Here is a 27923-nt window from a genome sequence, read left to right on the forward strand (position 1 = left end):
ATCGTCCGGTGGAATAGGGCCCTTAGGCAAGTTTCAAGATCTGAAACTTTCAAGATCTGTCCAGTAAGTGAGCAGCGATCTGCCTATTACACAGCTCGAGAATCGTGCAGCCCTTGCTTTAACCCCTTAACGACCTCGGGCGTACCCATACGCCCCCGCAGGGTGGGCTTTAACGCAAACGGGCGTATAGGTACGCCCGATGTTTCCCCGATCGCTGTGTGTTCACACACAGCGGTCGGGGAAGATGGCCTGCTATAAATCATAGCAGGCCATCTTAGCTTTACGGCACGGGGGGTTAACCACCCCCCGTGCTTACGATCGCCGCTATAGGCTGATCAATTCAGATCAGCCAATAGCGGCGATCAGAACCTTTCCGGGTCATCGGCGACCCGATGACCCGGAAAAAAATGGCGGTCGGTGCTGTCAGAGGACGGCACCGACCGCCATTACTGTAAAAAGTAATGGTGATCGCCGTGCCACCGTGTTCACGGCGATCGGGCCGGTGGCACGGCGATCAGAGTCCCACAAAATAGTAAATACCTGCCCTGGACCCCTCAGCTAGGTAGCCGAGGGGTCCAGAGCAGGTATTTGTACATTACTCACCTGTCCCGGGCTCCTGATCGGCGTCTTCCGGGTTCGCGGCGTCCTCGTCTTCGTTCGGGTCTTCGGCTTCCTCCGTGACGTCACGTTGGGCTTCTCTCGGCTATTTTCGGCTCCAGCGTCGGCTTTTTCCGTATTTTGCGCTCTGCTGCCCTCTAGCGGCTGATATGTGTAATACACTTATCAGCAGCTACAGGGATGTTCAGAATGTAGAAAGTTTTTTGTTTTTTTTTCAAATTTTTTTTTTTCTATTTTCCGCACCCTATCGCTGCTGAGTGTTGATCAGCATCGCACGAAAGTGCGCTGCTAATCAGCAACTCCTCCTTTTTGGTGTAGGGTGTTTTTTTTTTCTATATCCTACTGCCACGGTCTGCTGATAAGTGCCGCACATAAGTGCGGCATTTATCAGCAACTCCTTTGTTGGCGTAGGTTTTTTTTTTTATACTTACTGTAAAAAAACACGTAAAAAACACTACATTACACCACACTACATTGAATAAAGTTTGACACTACACCACTACATACCCCATATACCAATCCCCATATAAAGATGGCCCCCAGGGTGTTTTCGGCGTCAGAGGGATACGTTATTATTGCCTCCGACACCGAAACAGCCAGTGAGGATGAATGGGGGGATCCTTCTTTCCTCCATTCATCCTCATCATCCAGTGACGTGTCTGGGGGTAGCGTAGCGTACGCTTCCCCCCAGACACGTCTTTTCCGCCAGTACCGTCCCAATAAGAGATGACGGTATGGTGTGAAATTCTACAAACTCTGTGAGCGTACCTCAGGGTACACTTACAGATTTAGGGTACGTGCACACTGCGGAATGGCAAAGGATAACCCTTTGTGCATTCCGCAGCTGGCACCCGCCGGCGGACTGATGCGGGCGCATGTCTCTACCCGTGTCATAGACTCCATGTTATGCACGGGCGGATTCCATCGTCCGTCCAAAGAATGAACACGTTGGACAGAGAGTGGAATCCGCCCGTGCATAGAATGGAGTCTATGACACGGACGGAGACGTGCGCCTGCATCAGTCCGCCTGTGGGTGCCAGCTGTGGAATGCACGAAGGGTTATCCTTCGCCATTCCGCAGTGTGCATGTACCCTTAGAGTGTATGTAGGAAGGGACACCCGAATCCAGCCCCCAGCTGCCCCCCCCCCCCCCATCCTCTGAACAAGTGGGAAGATCGTCCGGGAACTGATCTTCCCACTGCTGGATAAAGGTCACCACCTGTACGGGGATAACTTTTATACCAGCACCCCCTCTTCCAGTCCCTCGCTGCCCTGTAGCTTGGGGCACGATCCGAAAATATCAGAAGTAGTAATAGAGCCCTAATATTTAGCAGCCATGGAGCGGACCCATCTCTTCTGGATATGAAGGACCCCGTATCGCACCAGGACAACATTTTCCAGGTGACGTCCCCCACACTGGAAAACAGGAGACCCCAGAAGAAGTGCAGAGTGTGGCGTAACAGGGGGATCAGGAAGGACACCATTTTCCAGTGTGACACCTGTCCTGATCACCCCGGCTCTGCATACTGGATCGCTCCAAGGCGCACCACACGTCACTGGGGTTCTACATTATCTAAATTCTGTCCCTTATTCCTATTTCAGGGGTCACGTTGATCCAGGGATTATTCTGATCGCCATTATGGAGTCGGGAAGGAATTTTTCCCCTGTGATGAGGCTACTGTCGTCTGCCTCACGAGGGGTTTTTGCCTTCCTCTGGATCAACACAGGTTGAATTTGATGGACACCTGTCATTTTCAACCTTATAAACTAATAATTGGCCTAATACCCCCAAATAAATTAGAATGGTCCCTTTTCCCCAGCTAAGTAGGTATGGCCGCCATTCCCATTAGAGGATGCCATGATGCAATTATAAAGCCTCTGTGCGGCCAGGACAGTAGAAACCCCCCACAAGTGACCCCATTCTGGAAACTACACCCGATAAGGAATCTAACAAGTGGGGCAGCGGGGATATGGCCCCCTGGTGACGGCCACATTTGGGACGTGAAAATGAAAAAAATTGTATTTTTTATTTTCTCGGCACATGTTCTACGTAAGTGCCCGTCACCAGTGGGGTCCATATGCTCACTGCACCCCTTGTTAGATTCCTTATGGGGTGTAGTTTCCAGAATGGGGTCACTTGTCAGGGGTTTCTACTGACCTGGCAGCACAGGAGCTTTGTAATTGCGACATGGCCTCCATCCTCCATTCCAGCCTCTAAATGGCGCTCTGTCCCTTTGGTGGCTTGCCCTGTGCCCATATAGCACATTATACCCACATGTGGGGTATTTTCGTACTCAGGGGAAACTACCCTACACGTTTTGTGTTCATTTTCTTTTTTAACCCCTTGTGGAAATGGAAAAAAATCAAGGCTAGACCAACATTTAGTGTAATTTTTGTAAAATTTTTACTCTAAATCATTAATCTTGTCATGATTTTTTCATTTTCATAAGGGGTTAAAAGATAAAAAAAAAACATTTAATGTGTAGCGCAATTTCCCCTGAGTACGGAAATACTCCACATGTGGACATAAAGCGCCATGCGGGTGCAGGGTAAGCCTCCGAAGGGAAGGAGCGCCATTTGGTTTTTGAAGGCTGGATTTGGATGGAATGGATTTCGAGGGGCCATGTTGCATTCAAAAGGCCTCTGTGTTGCCAAGACAGTTGAAACCCCCCACAAGTGACCCCATTCTGGAAACTGCACCCCTCAAGGAATGTAACAAAGGGTGTAGTGAGCATATGGACCCCACTGGTTACGGGCACAAATGTGGAACAATGTGGCGTGAAAATGAAATATTAAATTTTTTACACTATAATGTTGGTTTAGCCTTGAATTTATCATTTTCACAAGGGGTTAAAAGAGGAAAAAAAAACAAAATGTGTAGAGCAATTTCCCCCGAGTCCGTAAATTCCCCACATGTGGACATAAAGCGCCATGTGGGCGCAGGGCAAGCCTCCGAAGGGAAGGAGCGCCATTTGGATTTTGGAGGTTGGATTTGGCTAGAATGGATGATGAACGCCATGTCGCATTTACAGAGCCCTCGTGCTGCCAAAACACTGGAAACCCCCCACAAGTGACCCCATTCTGGAAACTGCACCCCTCAGGGAATCTAACAAGGGGTGCAGTGAGGATATGGACCCCTTGATGACGGGCACATTTGTGCCATGAAAGTGAAAAAATGAAAATTTTCCCTTTCACGTCACATTGTTCCACATTTATGCCCGTCACCAGTGGGGTCCATATGCTCACTGCCCCCCTTGTTAGATTCCTTGAGGGGTGTAGTTTCCAGAATGGGGTCACTTGTGGGGGGTTTCCAGTGTCTTGGCAGCACGAGGGCTCTGTAAATGAAACATGGCCCTTGAAATCCTTTTCAGTGAAATTCAGCTTCCAAAAGCCAATTGGCGCTCCTTCCCTTTGGAGGCTCGTCCTGCGCCCCCTTGGCACTTTATCGCCACATGTGGGGTATTTCCGTACTCGGGAGAAACTGCGCTACACATTTTTTGTCTTTTTTTCCCTCTTATCCCTTTAAGAAAATGAAAAATTGAAGGCTAGAACAACATTTTAGTGTAAAAAATTTTTTTTTCTTTTTTCAAGCCATATTGTTCTGAAAATCTGTGAAGCACCTGTGGGGTCCAGATGCTCACCGCACCCCTTGTTACATTCCTTGAGGGGTGTAGTTTTCTAAATGGTGTCCCTTTAGGGGTGTTTTTTAGGTTTTGGCACCCCAGAGCCTCTGCCAACCTGAAGTGGTACAGTCAGAAATGACCAAATATAACGGAGGCGTTGAAATTCACTAGGCGCTCCCTTATATCTGAGGCTTGTGGTTGCGTCAAATAGCGCAATACGGCCACATATGGGGTATTTCTATAAACTGCAGAAACCGGGCAATCAATATTGGGGTGCATTTCTCTGGCAATAGGTTTATAATTATGAAAAATATTGGATTACAATAAAATCTCTGCACAGAAAATTAAAATTTTCAAATTCCTTACACACTTAGCTTTTATTTCTGTGACTCCCCTAAAGGGTTAAAACACTTTCTGGATGTGCTTTTGCAGAGTTTGGGGGGTGCAGTTTCTGAAATGGGGTGCTTTGTGGGGCTTTCTAACATACAGGCCCCTCAAATACACTTTAAACCTGAACAGGTCCCTAAAAATATCTGATTTTGAAATTTTACTGAAAATTTGGAAATTTGCTGCTAATGTTTTAAGCTCCCTATTGTCTAAAAAAAATGAAAGATCGTTTAATAAATGCCGCCAACATAAAGTAGACATGTTGCTAATGCTATTTAATATATAATTTATGTGGTATAACCACTTTCTGTATACGCAAAAAAGTTTCAAAGTTGGAAAAATGCATTTTTTCACATTATTTGGGTTTTTTTCATAAAGATTTGTTATGAGTATCGACTCCAATTTACCAGAAATGTAAAGTACAATATGTCACGAGAAAACAATCTCAGAATCAGCCGGATAGGTAAAAGCATCCCGAAGTTATTAATGAATAAAGTGACACTGGTCATATTCATAAAATTTGTCTCTGTCATTAAGGCCATTTCAGGCTCTGTCCTTAAAGGGAACCAATCACCGGAAAAACGCATATAGAGCTTTTGAAATGTGCTGTTAGAGCACACAGCACACTTGCCACACGTGTTTCCATAGCCTCCATGCCTTCCCCGTGTAAGCCGCAAAGTAACTTTATAAAACTGGCGCCCTGTATGCTAATTACCTGAGGTAGTCACCTGGGCGGTGTTTGGCTAGCAGGTAGTCACGGTCCCCTGGGCGTTCTTCCGCTGTAATCACGCCCCTCTGGGCGTGATTCAAATGGCCGAGTAGCTGTGACATTCTGATGCCGGACGCCGCCGCACATGCGCAGTGCAGCCGCTTCCATTCCGGCGGTACTGCGCCTGTGCAGAATAGCCTCGAATAGCCTGTTAGTCGGAGTTCGAGGCTTTTCTGCACAGGCGCAATGCAACCGGAATGGAAGCGGCTGCACTGCGCATGTGCGGCGGCGTCCGGCATCAGTACGTAAGCCCGCCGACGTTGGGCACGGCGCGCTCCCGAGTGACGCCACAGCCACTCTGCCATTTGAATCACGCCCAGAGGGGCGTGATTACAGCGGAAGAACGCCCAGGGGACCGTGACTACCTGCTAGCCGAACACCGCCCACGTGACTACCTCAGGTAATTAGCATACAGGGCGCCAGTTTTATAAAGTTACTTTGCGGCTTACACGGGGAAGGCACGGAGGCTATGGAAACACGTGTGGCAAGTGTGCTGTGTGCTCTAACAGCACATTTCAAAAGCTCTATATGCTTTTTTCCAGTGATTGGTTCCCTTTAAGGGGTTAAGAAGGGGTACAGTGGATTTTTTCCCTCTTTATCATAGCTGGGGGGCTTGGATACCTAAGTGCAGAATTGTATCTTTCCGTGTAATCTATTTAAATGGGTGTATCCAGGATTAGATAAAACAGAGCTACTTTCTTCCCAAACAGCGCCACCCCTGTCGTCAGGTTGTGTGTGGTATTACAATTCAGCTCCATTAACTTCTATGGAACTGAGCAGCATCACACGCAACCTGGGGACAGGATAGACGCTGTTTCTGGAAGAAATCAATCATGTTTTTCTAAGCCTGGACAACCCACTTAACCCTAAGACTACATAAGCGTGGTCTACGAATCGTAAACCATTATAATGTTAATTATAATCTTAATTTCCTATGAGCATTCCATGGTGCAAGGTGCTGACTTTACACAATAAGTGCACATCTCCTCGCTCCCCCTCCTCTCCCTATAAGCTTTATGCATCATATAAGGTTGTATTTTTGATTCAATTATCATTTCGATTGGCCATTTTGCTGTTAACTACAATGGCCTACATGGCGCTGTCTTACAGTAAGAGTCTCTTTGTTGCCCGTAGCAACCAATCACACTTCAGTTTTCATTTTCACTTTGCTCTAGTAAAATGAAAGCTGAGCTGTGATTGGTTGTTATGGACAATGAGAGCTGAGCTTTGATTGGTTTTTATGGAGAATAAGAGCTGAGCTGTGATTGGTTGTTATGGAGAATGAGAGCTGAGCTGTGATTGGTTGTTATGGAGAATGAGAGCTGAGCTTTGATTGGTTTTTATGGAGAATAAGAGCTGAGCTGTGATTGGTTGTTATGGAGAATTAGAGCTGAGCTGTGATTGGTTGTTATGGAGAATGAGAGCTGAGCTGTGATTGGTTGTTATGGACAGTGAGAGCTGAGCTGTGATTGGTTGTTATGGTCAGAGTGAGGGACACACCTAGGCAGCAGTGTGTACAGGTAACCGCGGCCTATGACTAAGAGCAACACAGTAAAAACACAGCAGTTTTATTCTCTGAACAGATCTCAAATCCACCGGAGACGCAATAAATCTGGGATCCAGTTGATTCTCCCCAGTATATATGGAGAGAATCTCCGCCCACAGTCTGTCCCCAAGAAACCTGAGAATAAAGGAGGACTTAGGGTAGCTTCACACGCAGTGTCGGACTGGGGTACCTGGGGCCCACCAGAGGAAATGATCCTTGGGGCCCACCAATGAAGAATCGGTAAAAAGCGATATACTGACCCGGCCCTATCCTGGATTCATCTGGATCTGTGATAACTCCCTTGTGAATCACATGTTTTCAGTCGAACTATAACTCTCAGAATACCCTACACTTATGAAGCTTTAATGAAGGGTATGTTGGGAGTTGTAGTTTCAGACAGAACAAACCTTTAATAATTGATTGTTGTGCAGAAGCTTCTGGTGGCCGTAATCTGTTACAACCATCAGCCCTCATGGTCCAGCACTATATGGGGGACATGTATCGTCGTGCGCTCCGGGGGTTTTCGGCGGAAATTGCCGATTTGCGCAATATTTTATTCACAACTGGACGATTTGCGAATAAAATATTTGCAAATCGGCACTTTCCGCCTGGTACGCCGGGGGGCGGGGAGTGAAGGGGGGCGGAACGGAGGGCGCGGACTCAGAGTCCGCGCGATTCACCATCCGTTCGGCAAAAAGATACGCCGAAAACCTACTCCAGTCCTCAGCTGGCGTAAGTTTTCGGCGGTGCGCACGGGATTTATGTAGAGGCAGTCCGCCTCTACATAAATCCGCGTAGCGCCGGAGATGCGGGGACATTTATAAGTCCAACGTAAAAAACGCCGGACTTAATAAATGTCCCCCTACAGTATGTCTCTACAGTGGCAGCTTATATGTACTACAACTCCCAGCATATCCTGAGGGATGCAGACTATCAGTAAATGCTGGGAGTTGTAGTGCCTGCAGCTGTTGTACCTGGAGGATTCTTGGTGTATTGTATACTGGAGGCTTTGTGGGAGATCAGAATACAGAGTTATGTGGGGGCTCAGTGTGTGGAAGTGACCCCAGAACATCACTAAGATATATATTATCCCCATACTGTACCTCTTAACATACCATCACACTGTTACTGGCCAAATCATCCATCATCATACTACTACCCCCTTCATCCTCCTGCACCTCCATCATCATACTACTACCTCCTTCATCCTCCTGCTCCTCCATCATCATACTACTACCCCTCTCATCCTCCTGCACCTCCATCATCATACTACTACTCCTTCATCCTCCTGCACCTCCATCATCATACTACTACTCCTTCATCCTCCTGCACCTCCATCATCATATTATTACCTCCTGCACCTCCATCATCATAGTACTACCTACTTCATCATACTACCACCCCTCTCATCCTCCTGCTCCTCCATCATATTATTACCCATGCAATATCCTACTACCCCATCATACTACTACTCCTTCATCCTCCTGCACCTCCATCATCATACTACTACTCCTTTATCCTCCTGCACCTCCATCATCATACTATTACCTCCTGCACCTCCATCATCATAGTACTACCTCCTTCATCCTCCCGCTCCTCCATCATCATACTACTACTCCTTCATCCTCCTGCACCTCCATCATCATACTATTACCTCCTGCACCTCCATCATCATAGTACTACCTCCTTCATCCTCCCGCTCCTCCATCATCATACTACTACCCCTCTCATCCTCCTGCACCTCCATCATCATACTACTACTCCTTCATCCTCCTGCACCTCCATCATCATACTATTACCTCCTGCACCTCCATCATCATAGTACTACCTCCTTCATCATACTACCACCCCTCTCATCCTCCTGCTCCTCCATCATATTACTACCCATGCATCATCTTCCTACCCCATCATACTACTACCCCCTCTCATCCTCCTGCACCTCCATCATCATACTACTACTCCTTCATCCTCCTGCACCTCCATCATCATACTACTACTCCTTCATCCTCCTGCACCTCCATCATCATACTATTACCTCCTGCACCTCCATCATCATAGTACTACCTCCTTCATCATACTACCACCCCTCTCATCCTCCTGCTCCTCCATCATATTACTACCCATGCATCATCTTCCTACCCCATCATACTACTACCCCCTTCATCCTCCTGCCCCTCCACCATCATAGTAGTACCCCCTCATCCTTTTGCCCTTCCATCATCATAGTAGTACCCCCTCATCAGCATACCAGTACCTCCCTCATCATTCTCCAGCCACTCCATCTGTATTTAAAACAACAAACAGATATACTTACCTCACCTGTAAGGTTCCTCTTGTGCCCTAGCGACTCCTCTCCCCGCTCTGCTTGAGTGAGAACGAACGCCGGAGGGGGCGGGGCTTCCCGGGACTACCCAGGACATAGTTTTGCCGGGGCTGTCTCCTCGGGCAGAGTCGGGCAGACCCGGCAAAACCATGTATTTATCCTGCTGCAGCTGGGGGCCCACTAAGGACAGGCAGCATCATCCTATGGCTGTCTAGGGGCCCCAGCTGCTGGACAGGCAGTGGGAGTGGGGGAGGGGCCCACCGGAGGATCCTCCGGTCCTCCGGTGGCCCAGTCCGACACTGTTCACACATACCGACTCGCAGCGTTAATAACGCTGCGAGTCGGCTAGGTCCTGGCAGATCACTTTCACTACATACACATGTATGTAATTCTGCCAGCCGCTTAACCCCTTCAGCTTCCGCCCGCCTACCGCTACGCTCCCGCTCTGTATACATTACCTGTCCTCGCTGCACGGGGTCCCGGCGTACTGCTCTCCCGCCAGGCCAATCAGTGTGTTGCCCTGCCACAGCCACTGATTGGCTGACCGGTAGAACAGTACGCCAGGACCCCGTGCAGCGAGGACAGGTAATGTATACAGAGCGGGAGCCGGGCGGCAGCTGAACGGGTTAAGCGGCCGGCAGGATTACATACACGCAGCAGTCGTTCAGACCGCTGTGTGTATGTAGTGAAAGTGATCTGCCAGGACCTAGCCGACTCGCAGCGTTATTAAAGCTGCGAATCGGTACGTGTGAAGCTACCCTTAACGGGGTTATCCAGCTCTACAAAAACATGGCTACTTTCTTCCAAAGGCAGCACCACGTCTTTTCTTTGGGTGTAGATCTTACAACTTAGTTCCATTGAAGTGAATGAAGCTTAATTATAAACCACACCAGAACTGGAGACAAGAGCGGTGCTGTCTCTGGAAGAATGTGGCCATGTTTTTGTAGCACTGGATAACCCCTTTAAGGCCTTATTACACTAAAGGATTCTCAGTCTTACTTGGCAGATTACTGGCCGTTCAGGTCGATAATCGCTTAGTGTAATAGCGAATATTTAAAGGCTAGCACTAGCCGACATGTACAATGTCGACTGATCGTGGTCTTTCAACATGCTGAAAGATCAGGATTATTTTAGCTACTGTGCGACGCTCCGTGTAACCAAGGTGGCAGCAGCTAACTGCCGCTGACTTTGGTGGACCACCCAAACAATCTAAGGGTTGTTCGGCCCGCCCCTGATTCCCGGTCGCTGTCTGTGCGTGTAATAGCACAGTCAGAAAGAGGGGAACGAGAGGGAAGCGAGTGTACAGTATATAGGTGCCTGACTCTATCTTTGTGCCTGTATGTATGTATGTATTTATCAAACATGGTGTAAAGTGAAACTGGCTCAGTTGCCCCTAGCAACCAATCAGATTCCACCTTTCATTTTCCTAAGAGTCTGTGAGGAATGAAAGGTGGAATCTGATTGGTTGCTAGGGGCAACTGAGCCAGTTTCACTTTACACCATCTTTGATAAATCTCCCCCATGTGTATACAGTTTGTGCCTGAATTTATGTGGCTACTTGTCTGTATATACATATATATGTGTTTGTGTCTATGTGAATATGAGACGGTATACAGCTTTTCATACACATAAGCCTGTCAGGTGGAAAATGCCACAAAAGCCAAGTATATCCGCCTGCATGTGATTTATATTCAGTAACAATATGGCGGTATAAAAATCATCAGGCAGTCTACTATACGGTCAGGATTTGTTCTGTATATAACATTGGTCTCAGTATACAGGATTTGGTCAGTAAGTATGGTGGTAATATGTATGGTGATGTTATATGTTCCTTCTATACAGCTATTATTGCTGACTGTACAGCTATTATATAGAGATAGGTCGGTTACTTTGCTGGTACTGTTGTATATGTACACGCTTTGTCTCCCTCCTACAATTTATTTAGCTATTGTTCATTTGTCTTAACACATTACAGTCGTGTCTGAATCTCAGATTTCCACCTAGAAGATGGACGGACGTAATGAGATTCCAAAGGAGATCCTAAGCCTGACGCTGGAGATGGTCTACCTACTGAGCGGAGAGGTGAGAGGCTCTATGGCTGCCAGGCCTCCTGTACTATGAGGCAGGTAACACATGGAGATTGCATACAGTATACATTTAGGCCTACATTTACATGTTCAGTCATTTTTCAGGACCATATATTATGTCCACAATCCTGAAAAACATTCATCTGTAGTGCCTCCGTATCTTTTTCAGATCGGCAAAAGATTTCGGATGTAACATCTATTATGTTCGCAAAAAAATGCAGATGCCATAGACTTCTATTGGCTAATTGTTCCACAATTACGGTCCGTAATTGCTGATCCGCTATTACGGACAAGTATAGAGAATCCTCTTATTACTTTAAATTGTGTACAATAACTCCTGGACTAGGCAAGGGTATATATATATATATATATATATATATATATATATATATATATATATATATATATGTTGTAATACTAGACACAACCTGGCTCTGACAACCGTATAAACGTGGGATAGGTAATAAGCTTTTAATTATAGAGAGGTGTTCCTCATGTTGGGATCGTATATATATATATATATGTATGTGCAATGCAAGATACATGATGAGCTGGTGTGGTGACCCTTGAAGGATGTTGTAGTGGTGGGACGGATGGTGACTTGCTAGGTGGAAGCGTGACGCCACTTCTTGTGGTGGATGGCCAAGATACAGCTGGACCTTAAAGGGGAACTCCGGATAAGGAAAACTTGTTTTCTATTAAAAGAACATTAAAAGTTATATAGATGTGTCAATACAATGTATTACTGTATCAGTGCGGTTCTGCATGGCTGGATCGCCCAATCCCCTGAGTGATTCACCATCTCTGACCGGCCAGAAGCAGCTGCTGCACTGATTTCGCTGATTGTGCAGAAGTGTGCAGGGAAATTAGGGCTGTGTTCACACATGTTGGAGTGTCATTGCAGTACTGCAGCGTATTCACAAAAATGATGCAGTAACACAAGTAAATGATGCTAAACGGCAGAGAGGATCAGAGCCTTATTGTGAGGCTCAACTTTAAAGATAAAAGATGCTTGATCATAATATGTGCGTGAAAATGAAAAGAAAAAAAAATTCAAAAAGTTCTTTACTTTATTCCAATATCAGCGTTACAGGTAGAGAACACAGCGTGCTGTGTGGTGTTACAGGTAGAGAATACAGTGCTGTGTGGTGTTACAGGTAGAGAATACAGAGTGCTGTGTGGTGTTACAGGTAGAGAATACAGCGTGCTGTGTGGTTACAGGTAGAGAATACAGTGTGGTGTGTGGTGTTACAGGTAGAGAATACAGTGCTGTGTGGTGTTACAGGTAGAGAATACAGCATGCTGTGTGGTGTTACAGGTAGAGAATACAGCGTGCTGTGTGATGTTACAGGTAGAGAATACAGCGTGCTGTGTGGTGTTACAGGTAGAGAATACAGCGTGCTGTGTGATGTTACAGGTAGAGAATACAGCGTGCTGTGTGGTGTTACAGGTAGAGAATACAGTGTGCTGTGTGGTGTTACAGGTAGAGAATACAGCATGCTGTGTGGTGTTACAGGTAGAGAATACAGCGTGCTGTGTGATGTTACAGGTAGAGAATACAGCGTGCTGTGTGGTGTTACAGGTATAGAATACAGCGTGCTGTGTGGTGTTACAGGCAGAGAATACAGTGTGCTGTGTGCTGATACAGGTAGAGAATACAGTGTGCTGTGTGGTGTTACAGGTAGAGAATACAGAGTGCTGTGTGGTGTTACAGGTAGAGAATACAGAGTGCTGTGTGGTGTTACAGGTAGAGAATACAGCGTGCTGTGTGATGTTACAGGTAGAGAATACAGCGTGGTGTGTGGTGTTACAGGTAGAGAATACAGCGTGCTGTGTGGTGTTACAGGTAGAGAATACAGCCTGCTGTGTGGTGTTACAGGTAGAGAATACAGCGTGCTGTGTGGTGTTACAGGTAGAGAATACAGTGTGGTGTGTGGTGTTACAGGTACAGAATACAGTGTGGTGTTACAGGTAGAGAATACAGCGTGCTGTGTGGTGTTACAGGTAGAGAATACAGTGTGCTGTGTGGTGTTACAGGTAGAGAATACAGTGTGCTGTGTGGTGTTACAGGTAGAGAATACAGCGTGGTGTGTGGTGTTACAGGTAGAGAATACAGCGTGCTGTGTGGTGTTACAGGTAGAGAATACTGTGTGGTGTGTGGTGTTACAGGTACAGAATACAGTGTGGTGTTACAGGTAGAGAATACAGCGTGCTGTGTGGTGTTACAGGTAGAGAATACAGTGTGCTGTGTGGTGTTACAGGTAGAGAATACAGTGTGCTGTGTGGTGTTACAGGTAGAGAATACAGCGTGGTTTGTGGTGCTACAGGTAGAGAATATAGAGTGCTGTGTGGTGCTACAGGTAGAGAATACAGAGTGCTGTGTGGTGTCACAGGTAGAAAATACAGTGCTGTGTGGTGGTACAGGTAGAGAATACAGCGTGCTGTGTGGTGCTACAGATAGATAATACAGCGTGCTGTGTGGTGTTACAGGTAGAGAATACAGCGTGCTGTGTGGTGTTACAGGTAGAGAATACAGTGTGCTGTGTGGTGTTACAGGTAGAGAATACAGCGTGCTGTGTGGTGTTACAGGTAGAGAATACAGGGTGCTGTGTGGTGTTACAGGTAGAGAATACAGTGCTGTGTGGTGTTACAGGTAGAGAATACAGAGTGCTGTGTGGTGTTACAGGTAGAGAATACAGAGTGCTGTGTGGTGTTACAGGTAGAGAATACAGTGTGCTGTGTGGTGTTACAGGTAGAGAATACAGTGTGCTGTGTGGTGTTACAGGTAGAGAATACAGTGTACTGTGTGGTGTTACAAGTAGAGAATACAGCGGCTGTTTGGTGTTACAGGTAGAGAATACAGCGTGCTGTGTGGTGTTACAGGTAGAGAATACAGCGTGCTGTGTGGTGTTACAGGTAGAGAATACAGTGCTGTGTGGTGTTACAGGTAGAGAATACAGCGTGCTGTGTGGTGTTACAGGTAGAGAATACAGTGTGCTGTGTGGTGTTACAGGTAGAGAATACAGCATTCTGTGTGGTGTTACAGGTAAAGAATACAGTGTGCTGAGTGATGTTACAGGTAGAGAATACAGCGTGCTGTGTGGTGTTACAGGTAGAGAATACAGTGTGCTGTGTGGTTTTACAGGTAGAGAATACAGCATGCTGTGTGGTGTTACAGGTAGAGAATACAGCATTCTGTGTGGTGTTACAGGTAGAGAATACAGTGTGCTGTGTGCTGTTACAGGTAGAGAATACAGCGTGCTGTGTGGTGTTACAGGTAGAGAATACAGTGCTGTGTGGTGTTACAGGTAGAGAATACAGTGCTGTGTGGTGTTACAGGTAGAGAATACAGCGTGCTGTGTGGTGTTACAGGTAGAGAATACAGTGCTGTGTGGTGTTACAGGTAGAGAATACAGTGCTGTGTGGTGTTACAGGTAGAGAATACAGCGTGCTGTGTGGTGTTACAGGTAGAGAATACAGGGCTGTGTGGTGTTACAGGTAGAGAATACAGCGTGCTGTGTGGTGTTACAGGTAGAGAATACAGCGCTGTGTGGTGTTACAGGTAGAGAATACAGTGTGCTGTGTGGTGTTACAGGTAGAGAATACAGCATGCTGTGTGGTGTTAAAGGTGGAGAATACAGCGTGCTGTGTGGTGTTACAGGTAGAGAATACAGCGTGCTGTGTGGTGTTACAGGTAGAGAATACAGCATGCTGTGTGGTGTTACAGGTAGAGAATACAGGGTGCTGTGTGGTGTTACAGGTAGAGAATACAGGGTGCTGTGTGCTGTTACAGGTAGAGAATACAGCGTGCTGTGTGGTGTTACAGGTAGAGAATACAGCGCTGTGTGGTGTTACAGGTAGAGAATACAGTGTGCTGTGTGGTGTTACAGGTAGAGAATACAGCATGCTGTGTGGTGTTACAGGTGGAGAATACAGCGTGCTGTGTGGTGTTACAGGTAGAGAATACAGCGTGCTGTGTGGTGTTACAGGTAGAGAATACAGCGCGCTGTGTGGTGTTACAGGTAGAGAATACAGCGTGCTGTGTGGTGTTACAGGTAGAGAATACAGCGTGCTGTGTGGTGTTACAGGTAGAGAATACAGGGTGCTGTGTGGTGTTACAGGTAGAGAATACAGCGTGCTGTGTGGTGTTACAGGTAGAGAATACAGGGTGCTGTGTGGTGTTACAGGTAGAGAATACAGGGTGCTGTGTGCTGTTACAGGTAGAGAATACAGTGTGCTGTGTGGTGTTACAGGTAGAGAATACAGCGTGCTGTGTGGTGTTACAGGTAGAGAATACAGCGTACTGTGTAGGTGGGACAACAATGAAATGATAAAGTACTGCAAATAATTCAACAATGAAAAAATAATTCAACAATGAAACTGCAATGTGTGAACACAGCCTAGATGTTCTGCAACAGATTTGGGCGGGGAATGGACAGGGTGGGGGACTGTGATGAACAGCTTAGGGAAAGCATTGCATTCTGGAACCTGTAGTACTGTGTACAACTGATAAACCAGGAAGTGCAGAAACACAAAACAGAAAAAACCCCCAAAACAAATGGATTTTTGGTAGTTTCAAAACTTGAATAGAAAGGTAAGTAATGCTTTATGCTTCTACAGAAGTTTCATTTTTTTTCCACCTCTACCTGGAGTTCCCCTTTAAGGGTTTTGTCACGTGACGCCAGTGCCTTGTGGGCACACAGTTGTGATGGTACACCTGCTTTTAGAGTGGAAGGCCGGTTGTACTCTTCTCCCCTGTGGTCAGTGTCCTGTCGGGTTGCTGCAGGGTCCCTTGGAATAGTGTAGTCACAGGTGGTCAGAGCGGTGTAATGACCCTCCCGAATAGTGGTAGGACCCCGCAGCCACAGAAAGGGGAGATGTCCCAAGGTTGCGGTGTATATGCTGTGCAGGTGGTAGTGAGTAATCACAGACTCAGGTGATAACGGTGACTTGGTGACTATGCCAGAAGTATGAGGAAGGCATACGGGACTGCAGGGGCATGTAGCTAGCACACAAGGGGTTACCTGCCCAACATAGCTCTGTACCTCTCCCTTATGTTATTGGTCACAGGTCAGGTGTCCGGCGTGTGACCCAAGGCAGCCTATCCATGACAGGCTTAGTATGCTCATATAACTGGTGCTGGCCCCTGCACTTCCTCTTTCCTGCTTGACCTTCGCCAGATTCCCTCCCTCCCTAATTGTTTTGTTATATGTTTTGGTTTTGTGTTTCTGATATGTGTCTAATTGTAGATGCTATAACTCAAGTCACAGCTGGCGGATGATGTGGTCTGAATAGTGGAGGAACGAAGTTGGCAGTGCCCATTGGAGTTTACGGCCGGCACACCCCTTGTTGTTCACCTCCTGTTTAGTCATGTGATGATTCCTGAGAGTAAGGAAGTTTGTGATACAAATTTAATAAAGCTGTGGCCTACCTCCACCCAACAATGAAGTTATTGTTCGTGTCTTATTAAAGGGTTTTATTTATGTGGCCAACCGTTTGTTCAGGTTGGGTGGCTCTCTGCAGTCTACTGAGGTAGCGTAGTAGAGAGGAGGGTGCCGTGAGAGTCTCAACCCAAGTAGTAAAGTGCTCTGCCGGGATGTTGGAGTGTATAGGGAAACACTTGTAGAAGAAGAAGAAGACAAAAACCTGTGCCTGTGTTTTGACCTTTCCTATAGTCACCACCTTATGCCCACCAGCTTTGGCTGAACCGTACTAACGGGTGACACAGGCCCCAGATCATGCTACCTGGGATGTGCGTAATGGTCAGAATTTTCTGGTTACACTTGCGTTGCGAGATGGAGTTCATCAACTTTCAGTAACTTTTCTCCACCCGGATCAGTTCCTGGCTCTTTAGTGAATACTGTGCTGCACTGTAGTGACTCCTATTCCTCGGCGTGGGTTGAGATGATCTGTTGGCTAGTCCTCTCCTTAAGGGCTTAGCAGTGCATCAGACAGCGTGTTTGATGCTTCAAGAAAGAGGTTGGTAAGAGGGCTCTGTCCTGCGTCCTACCCATGCGGGGTACTGACTAAGGGCCCTATTTCACCAGACGATTATCGTTTGCATAATCGTTAACGATTAACGATCGCTATTGCAAAAGGACTGAAAACATTCACTCGTTTCCATGGAACGATAATCGTTACTTATGATCGAAATTGCAATCGTTTTTCTTCGCTATTTCTTTGCTATTGCGTTCGTAGCTATTGCGAACGACCGAACGATGTCTTATTCAATGCAAACGATTTGCGAACGTTTTGCGAACGAGTAACGATTTCTCGTTCGGTCGTTAATCGTTTACTGCATTTCAACCGAACGATTATCGTTTAGATTCGAACGATTTAACGATAATCTGAACGATAATTGTCCGGTGGAATAGGGCCCTAAAACTATCTTGTGAACTCCTCCCCTTTCTGTCCAACGTGTAAGGTGCACTGTGGTTGGGTGGAAAGAGTGCAACAGAAGAGTGGAAAGGACAGATCCTACTGGTTAACAGAATCTGGTACACGCACATACAATAACCCTTTGAGACACTTGAGCTGTGCAGCTTCCATACTTCAGTTATACAATACAGTGACATCTAGTGGTCATCTTTAGTAATACTGTAGCTGCAATAAGACCACAAAAAGTACAGACTTTTACGAAGGGTGTGAATAGGAGCTACACCCGTAGTGGGACACCACACTGGTTGATATCCATTTCATACTAACTAGATCTATCTCACCTAATTTCATATCATAAGTCTCGACTGGTAGCCCAGCTTTTAAAGATGCAGAGTGGCCCTTTACTGTACATAGGGGAAATGGGATCCTGCTCTGTATAGAGCTGTGTGGCAGTGGTTTATCAGAGCAGGGGATTGGTAATCGCAGGGTTTAGACAGCCCTGCAGTTCCTGTGACTAACATCGGTGGCAGCAGATATGGCCGGGTCCCTCCTTACTGTAAATAAAAAAAAAACAAAAAAAAAACATACATTTACAACTGTGTTCAAATGTTTTCCAATCTTACAGGATTACACCATAATGAAGAAGTCTACAGACCGTGTTACCCCCAGCAGTGACCCCCAGACATCAGAAGGAGTTTGCAGGGATCACATCCCCATCATGGAGATGTCGCCCCCAACACTGACACATGAGAAGAAGAATAAGATCCTGGACCTCACCAACAAGATCCTGCATCTGCTGACAGGAGAGGTGAGTGCTGCCGGGATCTTATACAGTGATATCAGGGGATGGATGATGACTGTACCGTTGTCTGTCAGGTTCCTGTAAGATACGAGGACATCGCTGTCTGTTTCACCTTGGAGGAGTGGGAGTATGTGAAAAGTCATAAGGATCTCTACAAGGACGCCATGATGGAGGATCAGCAGTCTTTCTCTTTAGCAGGTAAAGTTGGGGAATGTTCACACTTAAAAAGCAAGATAAAAAGGAAATATTATGGTATATGTCAGCAAGTTGGGAGAACGATATATATGCTGATGTATACCACTGCGTGATCCAATAATTTCCATGTGCAGAACACAATCTGAGGCTATGAGCACACACTGGATTTTAGTTTTTTCTGTGATTCTCATTTTGGTCAATATTTTAAGGGGTACTCCGACATCAGGTAAGAAAATAAACATCCTGCTGTTACAACCGCAGGCAGGGTTTGGCCAAGGAAGGGATGCACTGTCCCTGCCTCTTTGCCTTGGATAGCTCTAGCCGACTGCGGACAACTGGGTGACAGTCCCTAACCTGTGATAACATGAAACACAAAACAAAGACAAGACGAACAAACACAAAGGGTAGTAGTGTAAGCCGAGGTCAAACCAAACAAGCTATGCGGTACAAAAACAGGATCCAACTAGCAAGGTCAAAGGGTACAAAAGGTCACAAAACCAGATATAGCAGACAGAGAATCAAGATGTAAGGGGTGCGCTTAGCACTAATTGCCAGCAGAAACTGTCCAGAGCAGCAGAGGTTTTCTATGGGGATTTGCTGCTGCTCTGGACAGTTGCTGACATGGACAGAGGTGACAGCAGAGAGCACTGTGTCAGACTGGAGAAAATACACCACTTCCTGCAGGACATACAGCAGCTGATAAGTACCAGAAGACATTTAATGTAGTTGGATGCCCCCCCCTTTTTAAAAAAAAATCTTTTTCTGACAAAAAAAAGCAAGTCAGTACTTTTAACCTTTAACCCTTTAAAGGGGTACTCCGTCAAAAATCTTTTTCTTTCTAATCAGCTGGTTTCAGAAAGTCGTCCAGTACTTATCAGCTGCTGTATGCCCTGCAGTAAGTGGTGTTTTCAGTCCACAGTGCTCTCTGCTGCCACCTCTGTCCATGTCAGGAACTGTCCAGAGCAGCAGCAAATCCCCATAGAAAACCTCTCCTAAATTTGAACAGACCGGGTCCCCTTGGCGGCAATATAAGCTTAACCACAATATTGGGCTCTGATCCAGGCTGGACTCCCGAAGCAGCCATGTTTGTTGCCTGCTTATTGTTAGATGGCGCTCAACAGCTTCATAGAATAAATCTTTTACACAAAGACACCTCCCCCCCCCCCTTCCTGTCTGACTGTGTTTTGTGTCCTGGATGATCTCTCTTCTGGAATTCTTCTTTACTATAACGTTATTGAAACAATCTACAGTGGTGCCTTGGATTACGAGTATAATTCGTTCCGGGACCGCACTTGTAATCCAAATCCACTCTTACACCAAAGCAAATTTTCCCATAAGAAATTATAGAAATGCAGACAATTGGTTCCACACCCTAAAAATAATGATTTATTATTCTGAATAATATGTAAAACAGATGAAGCAAAGATTCAGAAACAGCAGAATATGTAATATTATAAATTACTGTACAGTAATGGAGAGGATGGGAAACACTAGGGCGGACAGAGACTGCAGGGAGTATGTAGGAATGAGCAGGGCAGATGTGGGCACATACATGCAGAGCTCTCTGTCCGGGGAGAGAGGGGTTACAGCTATGGAGAGATTACCTCCACAGTCCTGTCCCCTGGTGTAAGCCCCAGCCTGAAGTGGATCTGCTATGATTCGGAAGGTGAGGGAGACTTCCTGGGTCAGAGTACAGTGCTGTAGACCCCGCTATGCAGACCCTGATCCTCCCCCACTCCCCCTCCCACCCAGTACAGGGAGCTCTTACACCAAAGCAATGCTCTTAAACCAAGGTACAATTTTGAAAAACTGTGAGCTCTTAAACCAAAACGCTCTTAAACCAAGGTACCACTCTATTAGCAAAAAATAAATAAATTATGGAGTCTCCAGAGTACCCATTTAACTATCCTGTTACATGGCTTGGCTATTGTGCAGACAGGGCTGTATGAACGATCCTCCTGTATGTCTGAGCACTAACGCTTTTGCCTGTCACAGATAAATCTCATGGAGGGCCGTGTACAGACAATAAATCCTCCGCCGCCTGTAATGATGAACCGGAAAGTCAAGAAAGAAACTCCACAGATTGGGGTAACCGCTCACGGTGTGGATGTGATATGGATGCCGCAAAGCACACCAGCTGCAACCAACACAGTACAAAGATAAAAGTGAAAAAATGTTCAGAATGTGGCAAACGTTTTCCAAAGCTAGAAAGCCTTATCGAACAACAGCGCACTTACACAGGAGAGAAGCCATATTCATGTAGTGAGTGTGATGGAAACTTTACAAATAAACACAACCTTGTCAGACACACGATGACCCACACGGGAGAGCGGCCATATTCATGCTCAGAATGTGGCAAAAGTTTTTCACAGAAAGAAAACCTCATTATTCATCAACGAACCCACACGGGGGAGAAGCCATATTCATGTAGTGAATGTGAGAAACGCTATGCAGAGAAAGGTGGTCTTGTCAGACACATGAGAACCCACACAGGAGAGCGGCCATATTCATGTAGAGAGTGTAACAGACACTTTACAACACGAGCAAATCTTATGAGACACATGAGGACCCACACAGGAGAGAAGCCATATTCATGCAGTGAGTGCAAGAAAAGTTTTTCACAGAAAGGAAACCTCAGCAGACATCAACGGACTCACACGGGGGAGAAGCCATATTCATGTAGTGAGTGTAAGAAAGGTTTTTCACAGAAAGCCCACCTCGACAAACATCAACGCTGTGCCAATAAAGCCAATCCCATCGGTCACATGAGTACCCACATGGGAGAGAGACCGCTTTCTTGCTCAGAATGTGGAAAATGTTTTGCTAGAAGGGAATCCCTCTCTGTGCACCTTCATACTAATTAACAACATTCAGGATAGTGACACCCTTAAGGACTATAAGACTAAGTTCACACACCGTTTCCTGAGATTCATTTTGAGGTTTGCAGCTTGTTTTGTTCTATTGTTGGCACATTTATATACCCTCTACACCTACTTGTATATGTGCTGCTATAGTCTGTTAGGTAGGTTTGCCATAGTTATTGCATTATTCTTACCACAACATCTTCTATTTCTCAAACTTACAACCTGGTCTAATTTTCCCTGATAAAACTGTCTCCACAGGGGAAACCCGTTGGGAAGGAAGAAAACTAAACCAGAGTTGTAACATTTATTTTTTATTATTTTCTTACATGATAGCAGCCTCTATAACAAGGGGGTAACACTAACCTGTGGTTCTTATCCATGTCATAGTATAGGTGTGTTATTGTAAGAAAATATTCTGTTACAGTAATAATTATTATCAAGAGTCTGCATGGTCTGTATTGCTTTTTTGGCTTAATGTGTTTTGTCTAAATTTGTTAATTGCCTAATTTCGTCCCTTAAGGGTCGAGTTCACACTGAGGAATCAGCACCGAAGTTCTGAGCGGAATCTCCGTCACAGTCTCTGCTCAGAACTCCAGTGGAGTCCCGCCTCGGCCGCTGAATGGCTGAGCTGCCTTGAGACGTCACGTCTCATGCCGCAGCTCACACCAGGAAGTGTCCACAGGATCGGGGTACGGGGCGGCGCGATCCAGGACCAGGCACTGGAACCGGGGAGGTAAGTCACTTGCCCCGTTTATAACCACCCCCTCCCCATTGGTAAAAAGATACCCCTGACCGGAGTACCCCTTTAATTCCAGAGCACTAGTCATTACAAGTCTGTAAGTAGATTAGTTTTGGGACACCTGGATGAAGATAGCAGGGAAGTGACAAGCTTCTGCCACTCGTTCTGATCATCAGGTTACAGGCACTGCTGACATCTCCGGCCGAGACAGGAACTCTTGTCTCGGTTTTTTATGAATCCCCATAGAAATCTGTGTCAGACTGAAAATAAAACACCATTTCCTGCAGGACATACAGCAGCTAATAAGTATGGGAAGAGTTGAGATTTTTTTTACAGAAGTAAATAACAAATCTATATAACTTTTTGACACCAGTTGATTTGAAAGAAAAAGTTTTTCGCTGGACAGAAAGAGCTGACAACAAAATGATAGCACTTTTCCTATTAGGCCATGTTCACACAACGTAAGGTTCATATTAATCACGGCCGTTGTTGCCGTTTTGAAACAACGGCCGTGATTAATATAAACCTTACATTGTGCTGCCGTCTATGGAATCCCAGCCACAGTCTATACACATAGTATACACTCTGGCCAGGATTCCTAGTGGCGCAGCGAAAAACTGACATGTCAGTGCTCACAATGGAGCGTGCGGCTCCGGCCTTACACTCCATTGTAAGCAGCAGGGAATTAAAATGCAGGCACTCACTGCAGTACCAGCCGGGATGATCTTTCTCTGACACCGGCCATTCCATGACCCGGCCGGGTCACAGAACGGCTGGTGTCTTACTACGTGGGAACATGGCCTTAGAGTTAGGTTACACACTGCTAGCAAAACATTATGGGGAAATCTACCCAACATGGAGTTATTCCAGCTGGATCAACCACGTTCATATATTCTATAAAGGATGTCAGAGGGGCTGCACCTGTGATGACCCCTATATGAGCCAGCGAGGAGAGCAGCTGTAAGCATCACTCATGTATTACATAGTCAGCCATTCATCTGTACGGGGACCTGTAATACCACGTGTGTCCTGGAGAGGCAGCAGCTTCCCTCTCCATAAGACCTGATCACCATAGAATCCTATCTAGAAAAGGGACGCCTCCTGTAAGGCCGGGATCACACATGGCAGACCTTGTTCTCTATGGCGAGATAACACAAGGGCCAGATGTGCACATGGTAGGAAATTTATCAAACATGGTGTAAAGTGAAACTGGCTCAGTTGCCCCTAGCAACCAATCAGATTCCACCTTTCATTTCTCACAGACTCTTTGGAAAATGAAAGATGGAATCTGATTGGTTGCTAGGGGCAACTGAGCCAGTTTCACTTTCCACCATGTTTGATAAATCTCCCCCAATGTCTATAGGATCAGATCCAGGACAATTTCTTGTGCTTCCTGTGGAGAATAGTTCTGCCCATCACCCGAGTGCTGAGATATTAGGACATAAAGAGTACAATCCCCCCCCTCCCGGCTACACCATGTGTGATAAGGTCTCAGCATTTAGTCCGGTTTTTCTCCTTCATAGAAGACAATGGAGAAGATGCAGATGAGAAGTTTGCGGCTGAGGACTCGGCCGGGTGACATTGAGGTGCGGCTCATAAATCTCAGTTATCTGGACGTCGTCTGCTCTCCGCATAACAACTTTATTCCTGTAATATAAAGTGATCCTGACAAGTGCTGGGAGATAGCAGGGTAAGCGGCAGCGTCGCACGTCCAGGGACTGGAGATATGGAGACTGTGTTACTTACCCCCTGACATACAGAATTTGTTCATTTACATTCAAGGAGAGGAGGTTGCACAATGAACTTTGATTAGCTACCATTAAAGGGCTTGCACATAGAAGAACAGCGCCACATCTGTCCACAGGTTGTGTGTGGTATTGCAGCTTGGCTCTGGTTACTTCTATGGAGCGGAGATGTAATACCAGACACAACCATAGACAAGTGTGGTGCTGTTTCTGAAGGAAAGAAGTCATGTTTTGGTTCAAGTCAGGAACAGATCGATGCTGCAGTTTGCCTCTAGACAACCATCTTGGTGATCAGGTATTTGCATATCCAGGTGCAGAGGCCCCTGGTGGTCAGCTGCTGTAGCTGCGGTCGGCCATGTATTTCCCCTGCAGCGCCCTTTACAGGAACAATATGATATCACACACTATTAGTATAATGCAAGGGTGGGGAACCTTTGTCCCTCCAGGTGTTGCAAAACTACAGTTCCCATCATGCCTGGACAGCCAAAGCTTTAGCTGTCCCGGCATGATGGGAATTGTAGTTCTGCAACAGCTTGAGGCCTGAGGGCCCCCTCCCCTTCTGAAGGTCGGACCCCCGCATTCACTCATTGCTTACTCTGTGGTTAGGTGATACATTTATATGACTGGTGGGGATCAGACCGTATAGGCCCTAAACCAACGTTTCCCTGACTCTGAATAAAGTTTGGTAGCCCCCTTTAGTTTGGACACTGGTGGGGGTCCCATAACATATCACAATATGCATCACCCCAGGAGCCAAAAAGGGTCACGTGACCTCAGAATGTATCCAATAACTTTAATACTTGTTAGAATTCACTTGCTATTACAGCGGTTTGCACTTTACGGCACTGTCCTATGATTGTTACAAAAGGCTTTTAAGGCGATGGTGTCAATTTAAAAAAACGTTAAAATCCTGCGGTGCTGGGCGTTAGGGAGGTGGGGTACAAAATACTGCACCCGTTTCTGCTATCGTCTGTGCGGAGTGTACGGCTTCTGGCCCAGTGGTCAGCAATGGATTTCTAACAGGATTATCTACAGGTAACTTGTAGAAGAGGAGGAGATCTATCAGGACTGGCGGCAGCCCGGTGTACGACTTCCAAAAGTGCAGAGTAAGGTGGCGGCTAGCAGGTGATTCCAGCTCCGGGACACGTTATGGGGTGAGCCTCTTGGGGTCACGGGGGAACATGGAGGTCTGACGTACATTGTGCAGTCCTAGGAACAGCATGGTGACGCGCTCCAGACCTGGAATAGAGAAAACATGGAGTTATGGGAGAGAAGAGCAGAGATGAAGAGGTCGCATCATATAGTCTCCTCACCAATGCCGCCACCAGCGTGAGGGGGAGCCCCGTAACGGAATGAGTCGATGTATGCCTTGATTTTCTCCAAGTCTTGAGTAAAGAAAAGAAAAACAAAAACATATAAGCAGAGGTAAAATGCTTTCCCCGTATTGTGTATCCAGCCCCCATGCAGAATTGTGTAAGGTTACAGATGGGTCATGTGATCCCCTTGTCTCCTCTCCGCTGTCTGTAGGTCGGGGATGGATCATCAGCTTTGTGCTATAAACCTTATATGTTTATCTGGATGTGACCACTGCGCAGCATAGGCCTTGTATGTCTAATACAGGATTTCTTACCTATCCCATGATGCTTTGCTCTTTCCGTCAGCAGATCGGCGTCATGCACTCTCTGGGCACCGGACAGGATCTCTTCCCCCCGCATGAACATGTCGTAGGAGTTGGAATATTTCTGTGCGAATAAAACTTATATTTTACTGGGGCACACTGACACTGGTGGGTGCAAGGACTGGGGCACACTGACACTGGTGGGTGCAAGGACTGGGGCACACTGACACTGGTGGGTGCAAGGACTGGGGCACACTGACACTGGTGGGTGCAAGGACTGGGGCACACTGACACTGGTGGGTGCAAGGACTGGGGCACACTGACACTGGTGGGTGCAAGGACTGGGGCACACTGACACTGGTGGGTGCAAGGACTGGGGCACACTGACACTGGTGGGTGCAAGGACTGGGGCACACTGACACTGGTGGGTGCAAGGACTGGGGCACACTGACACTGGTGGGTGCAAGGACTGGGGCACACTGACACTGGTGGGTGCAAGGACTGGGGCACACTGACACGGGGGGGGGGTCCTAGGACTGGGGCACACTGACACTGGTGGGTGCAAGGACTGGGGCACACTGACACTGGTGGGTGCAAGGACTGGGGCACACTGACACTGGTGGGTGCAAGGACTGGGGCACACTGACACGAGGAGGTCCTAGCGACTGAGGCACACTGACACTGGTGGGTGCAAGGACACGGGGTGTGTGTGTATGTGTGTGTGCAAGGACTGGGGCACACTGACACGAAGAGTCCTAGGACTGGGGCACACTGACACAGGGGGGGGTCCTAGGACTGGGACACATGGACAGTGGGGATCCTAGGACTGGGGCACACAGACATACAGAGAAGCCCTGAAAATGCCACACATGCCCCGGATCAGTACTAGCTGTATAATACTCACAGGGTCCTGAGGGTCCGGCATTGTGTAGAAAGGTCTCACAGCCAATGGATATTTATCCAGGATGTAGAAATCGGTGTCGTACTGAGAGATAAACAGAACATTTCATGAAATCAAATAATAATAAAAGGAAATGCAGGCAAGGAGAAGATGTACAAGATCCACCCATCAGCCATGTCATTACATGCACAGGGAATTAGCGAGACATCTACCTTTTCTTTGACCATCCGTCCCAGGAGCTTCTCATTGGGAGTACTGGGGGGATGGAATGAGAAATACGGCAAATATTAGAGGTTAAGATTATTCCTCCTAATAATAATAATAATAATTTGAATAGCAACAGCAACAAAACATCATGTACAATAAAATATTTAAGGTATTGTCTGGCCTGAAAAGACTGATGGCTTCTTCTCACTATGGACTATTACTATTAGATTGTCGGGGTTCTGCAGCTCTGTCCTATTAAGGGCTCTCAAGAGTGGGACCCCTGATGTGATAGTGATGGCCCATGAAATTTTTAGGAGCTAAATTGCATATAGCACCGGGGATACACATTCTCACCATCTAGGTATATGGAGTTATAAGCAATGGCTCATAGGACGATGCAAGTGGAGTATCTCTTCTCTGTTTTCTTCCTACTGGAGGACATTTAATTTGCACACTCCTAATTTCAATAAATGTGATGCACATTAAACCCACTAAGTGGCGACAGCTTCATATGTCGTGGCACCCAATTACAGATAAGACCATGCTTCGGCTAATGGCTGTACAGTCAGGCTACATGTGGCAAAGACCAAGATATAATACACACCTGAGATCTTCTTCATCTCCCATCTCCACTCCAGCCTCACGTAACATGGCAACCCCCTCCTGGTACTCCAGGCGTAGTGTGGGCTCCAGGAACTTGAATGGCTCAGAAGGGAACTGTTTGCCCACCGTCTGAATTTCTGTCTGGAATCTACAGAAAAATATCAAATGAATACAAATTAATTTATTTTAATAAGAAAGCTGCAAGTCAGAGGACCACATGTGCAACGCACTACAGAGCTGCCTGCAATAACTAATACCAGCACCAGAGGGCGCTGCTGTCCTGCAGAACGAATATCACAGATGTCGCCTTATTTATCACCACTGCCGCGGCTCTCACAATAGTACAGTAAATGTATTTAAATTGGCAGAAAAGTGTCGCTCCCACAATGGAGGTACACGGTCCTGCCGTAATAATCCCCCCGTGAAGTGTCAGAGTAATGCGGAATGTGAGGCTGCGTGTGTGGCTCGGTAATGGTCACTCCCCTGTTGTTCTTACATAACATTGCCATAGGCAAAGAG

At 46.6% G+C, this 27923-nt stretch overlaps 2 protein-coding genes across 4 annotated transcripts in view; one reads left to right on the forward strand and one right to left on the reverse strand.

Moving 5' to 3' along the window:
* Positions 1-6885: 6885 nt before the first annotated feature.
* LOC138800727 (zinc finger protein 436-like) lies at positions 6886-22038 on the forward strand. 3 transcript variants are annotated; one of them, XM_069982652.1, is made up of 5 exons: positions 6886-6916; positions 11241-11347; positions 18356-18538; positions 18607-18730; positions 20723-22038. In XM_069982652.1, exons 2-5 carry the CDS (start codon positions 11273-11275, stop codon positions 21589-21591), a joined length of 1251 nt encoding a protein of 416 aa, XP_069838753.1. In that variant the 5' UTR covers positions 6886-6916; positions 11241-11272; the 3' UTR covers positions 21592-22038. The 3 variants fall into 3 exon arrangements, with proteins under 3 accessions (XP_069838753.1, XP_069838754.1, XP_069838755.1); XM_069982653.1 differs by lacking the exon at positions 6886-6916 and adding an exon at positions 6927-7182; XM_069982654.1 differs by lacking the exon at positions 6886-6916 and adding an exon at positions 7205-7314.
* A 2810-nt stretch (positions 22039-24848) lies between these two features.
* DARS1 (aspartyl-tRNA synthetase 1) overlaps positions 24849-27923 on the reverse strand; it is a 74129-nt gene continuing 71054 nt past the window's right edge. The window contains exons 13-18 of the mRNA XM_069982651.1: positions 27406-27552; positions 26807-26849; positions 26598-26678; positions 25706-25817; positions 25389-25460; positions 24849-25314 (exon numbers count right to left, since the gene is read on the reverse strand). Coding sequence (XP_069838752.1) covers positions 25223-25314; positions 25389-25460; positions 25706-25817; positions 26598-26678; positions 26807-26849; positions 27406-27552 — 547 coding nt within the window. The 3' untranslated portion in view covers positions 24849-25222. The remainder of the gene's footprint in view (positions 25315-25388; positions 25461-25705; positions 25818-26597; positions 26679-26806; positions 26850-27405; positions 27553-27923) is intronic.

Source organism: Dendropsophus ebraccatus, chromosome 9, assembly GCF_027789765.1.
Source record: "Dendropsophus ebraccatus isolate aDenEbr1 chromosome 9, aDenEbr1.pat, whole genome shotgun sequence".
In the NCBI taxonomy this organism is placed as follows: domain Eukaryota; kingdom Metazoa; phylum Chordata; class Amphibia; order Anura; family Hylidae; genus Dendropsophus; species Dendropsophus ebraccatus.

Bases quoted from the DNA above. Each gene is read 5' to 3' on its own strand.
- LOC138800727 (XM_069982652.1), top strand. From the start codon at position 11,273: ATGGACGGACGTAATGAGATTCCAAAGGAGATCCTAAGCCTGACGCTG. The intron at 11,348-18,355 runs GTGAGAGGCTCT...CCAATCTTACAG, and splicing joins TCTACCTACTGAGCGGAGAG to GATTACACCATAATGAAGAA. The intron at 18,731-20,722 runs GTAAAGTTGGGG...TGCCTGTCACAG, and splicing joins GCAGTCTTTCTCTTTAGCAG to ATAAATCTCATGGAGGGCCG.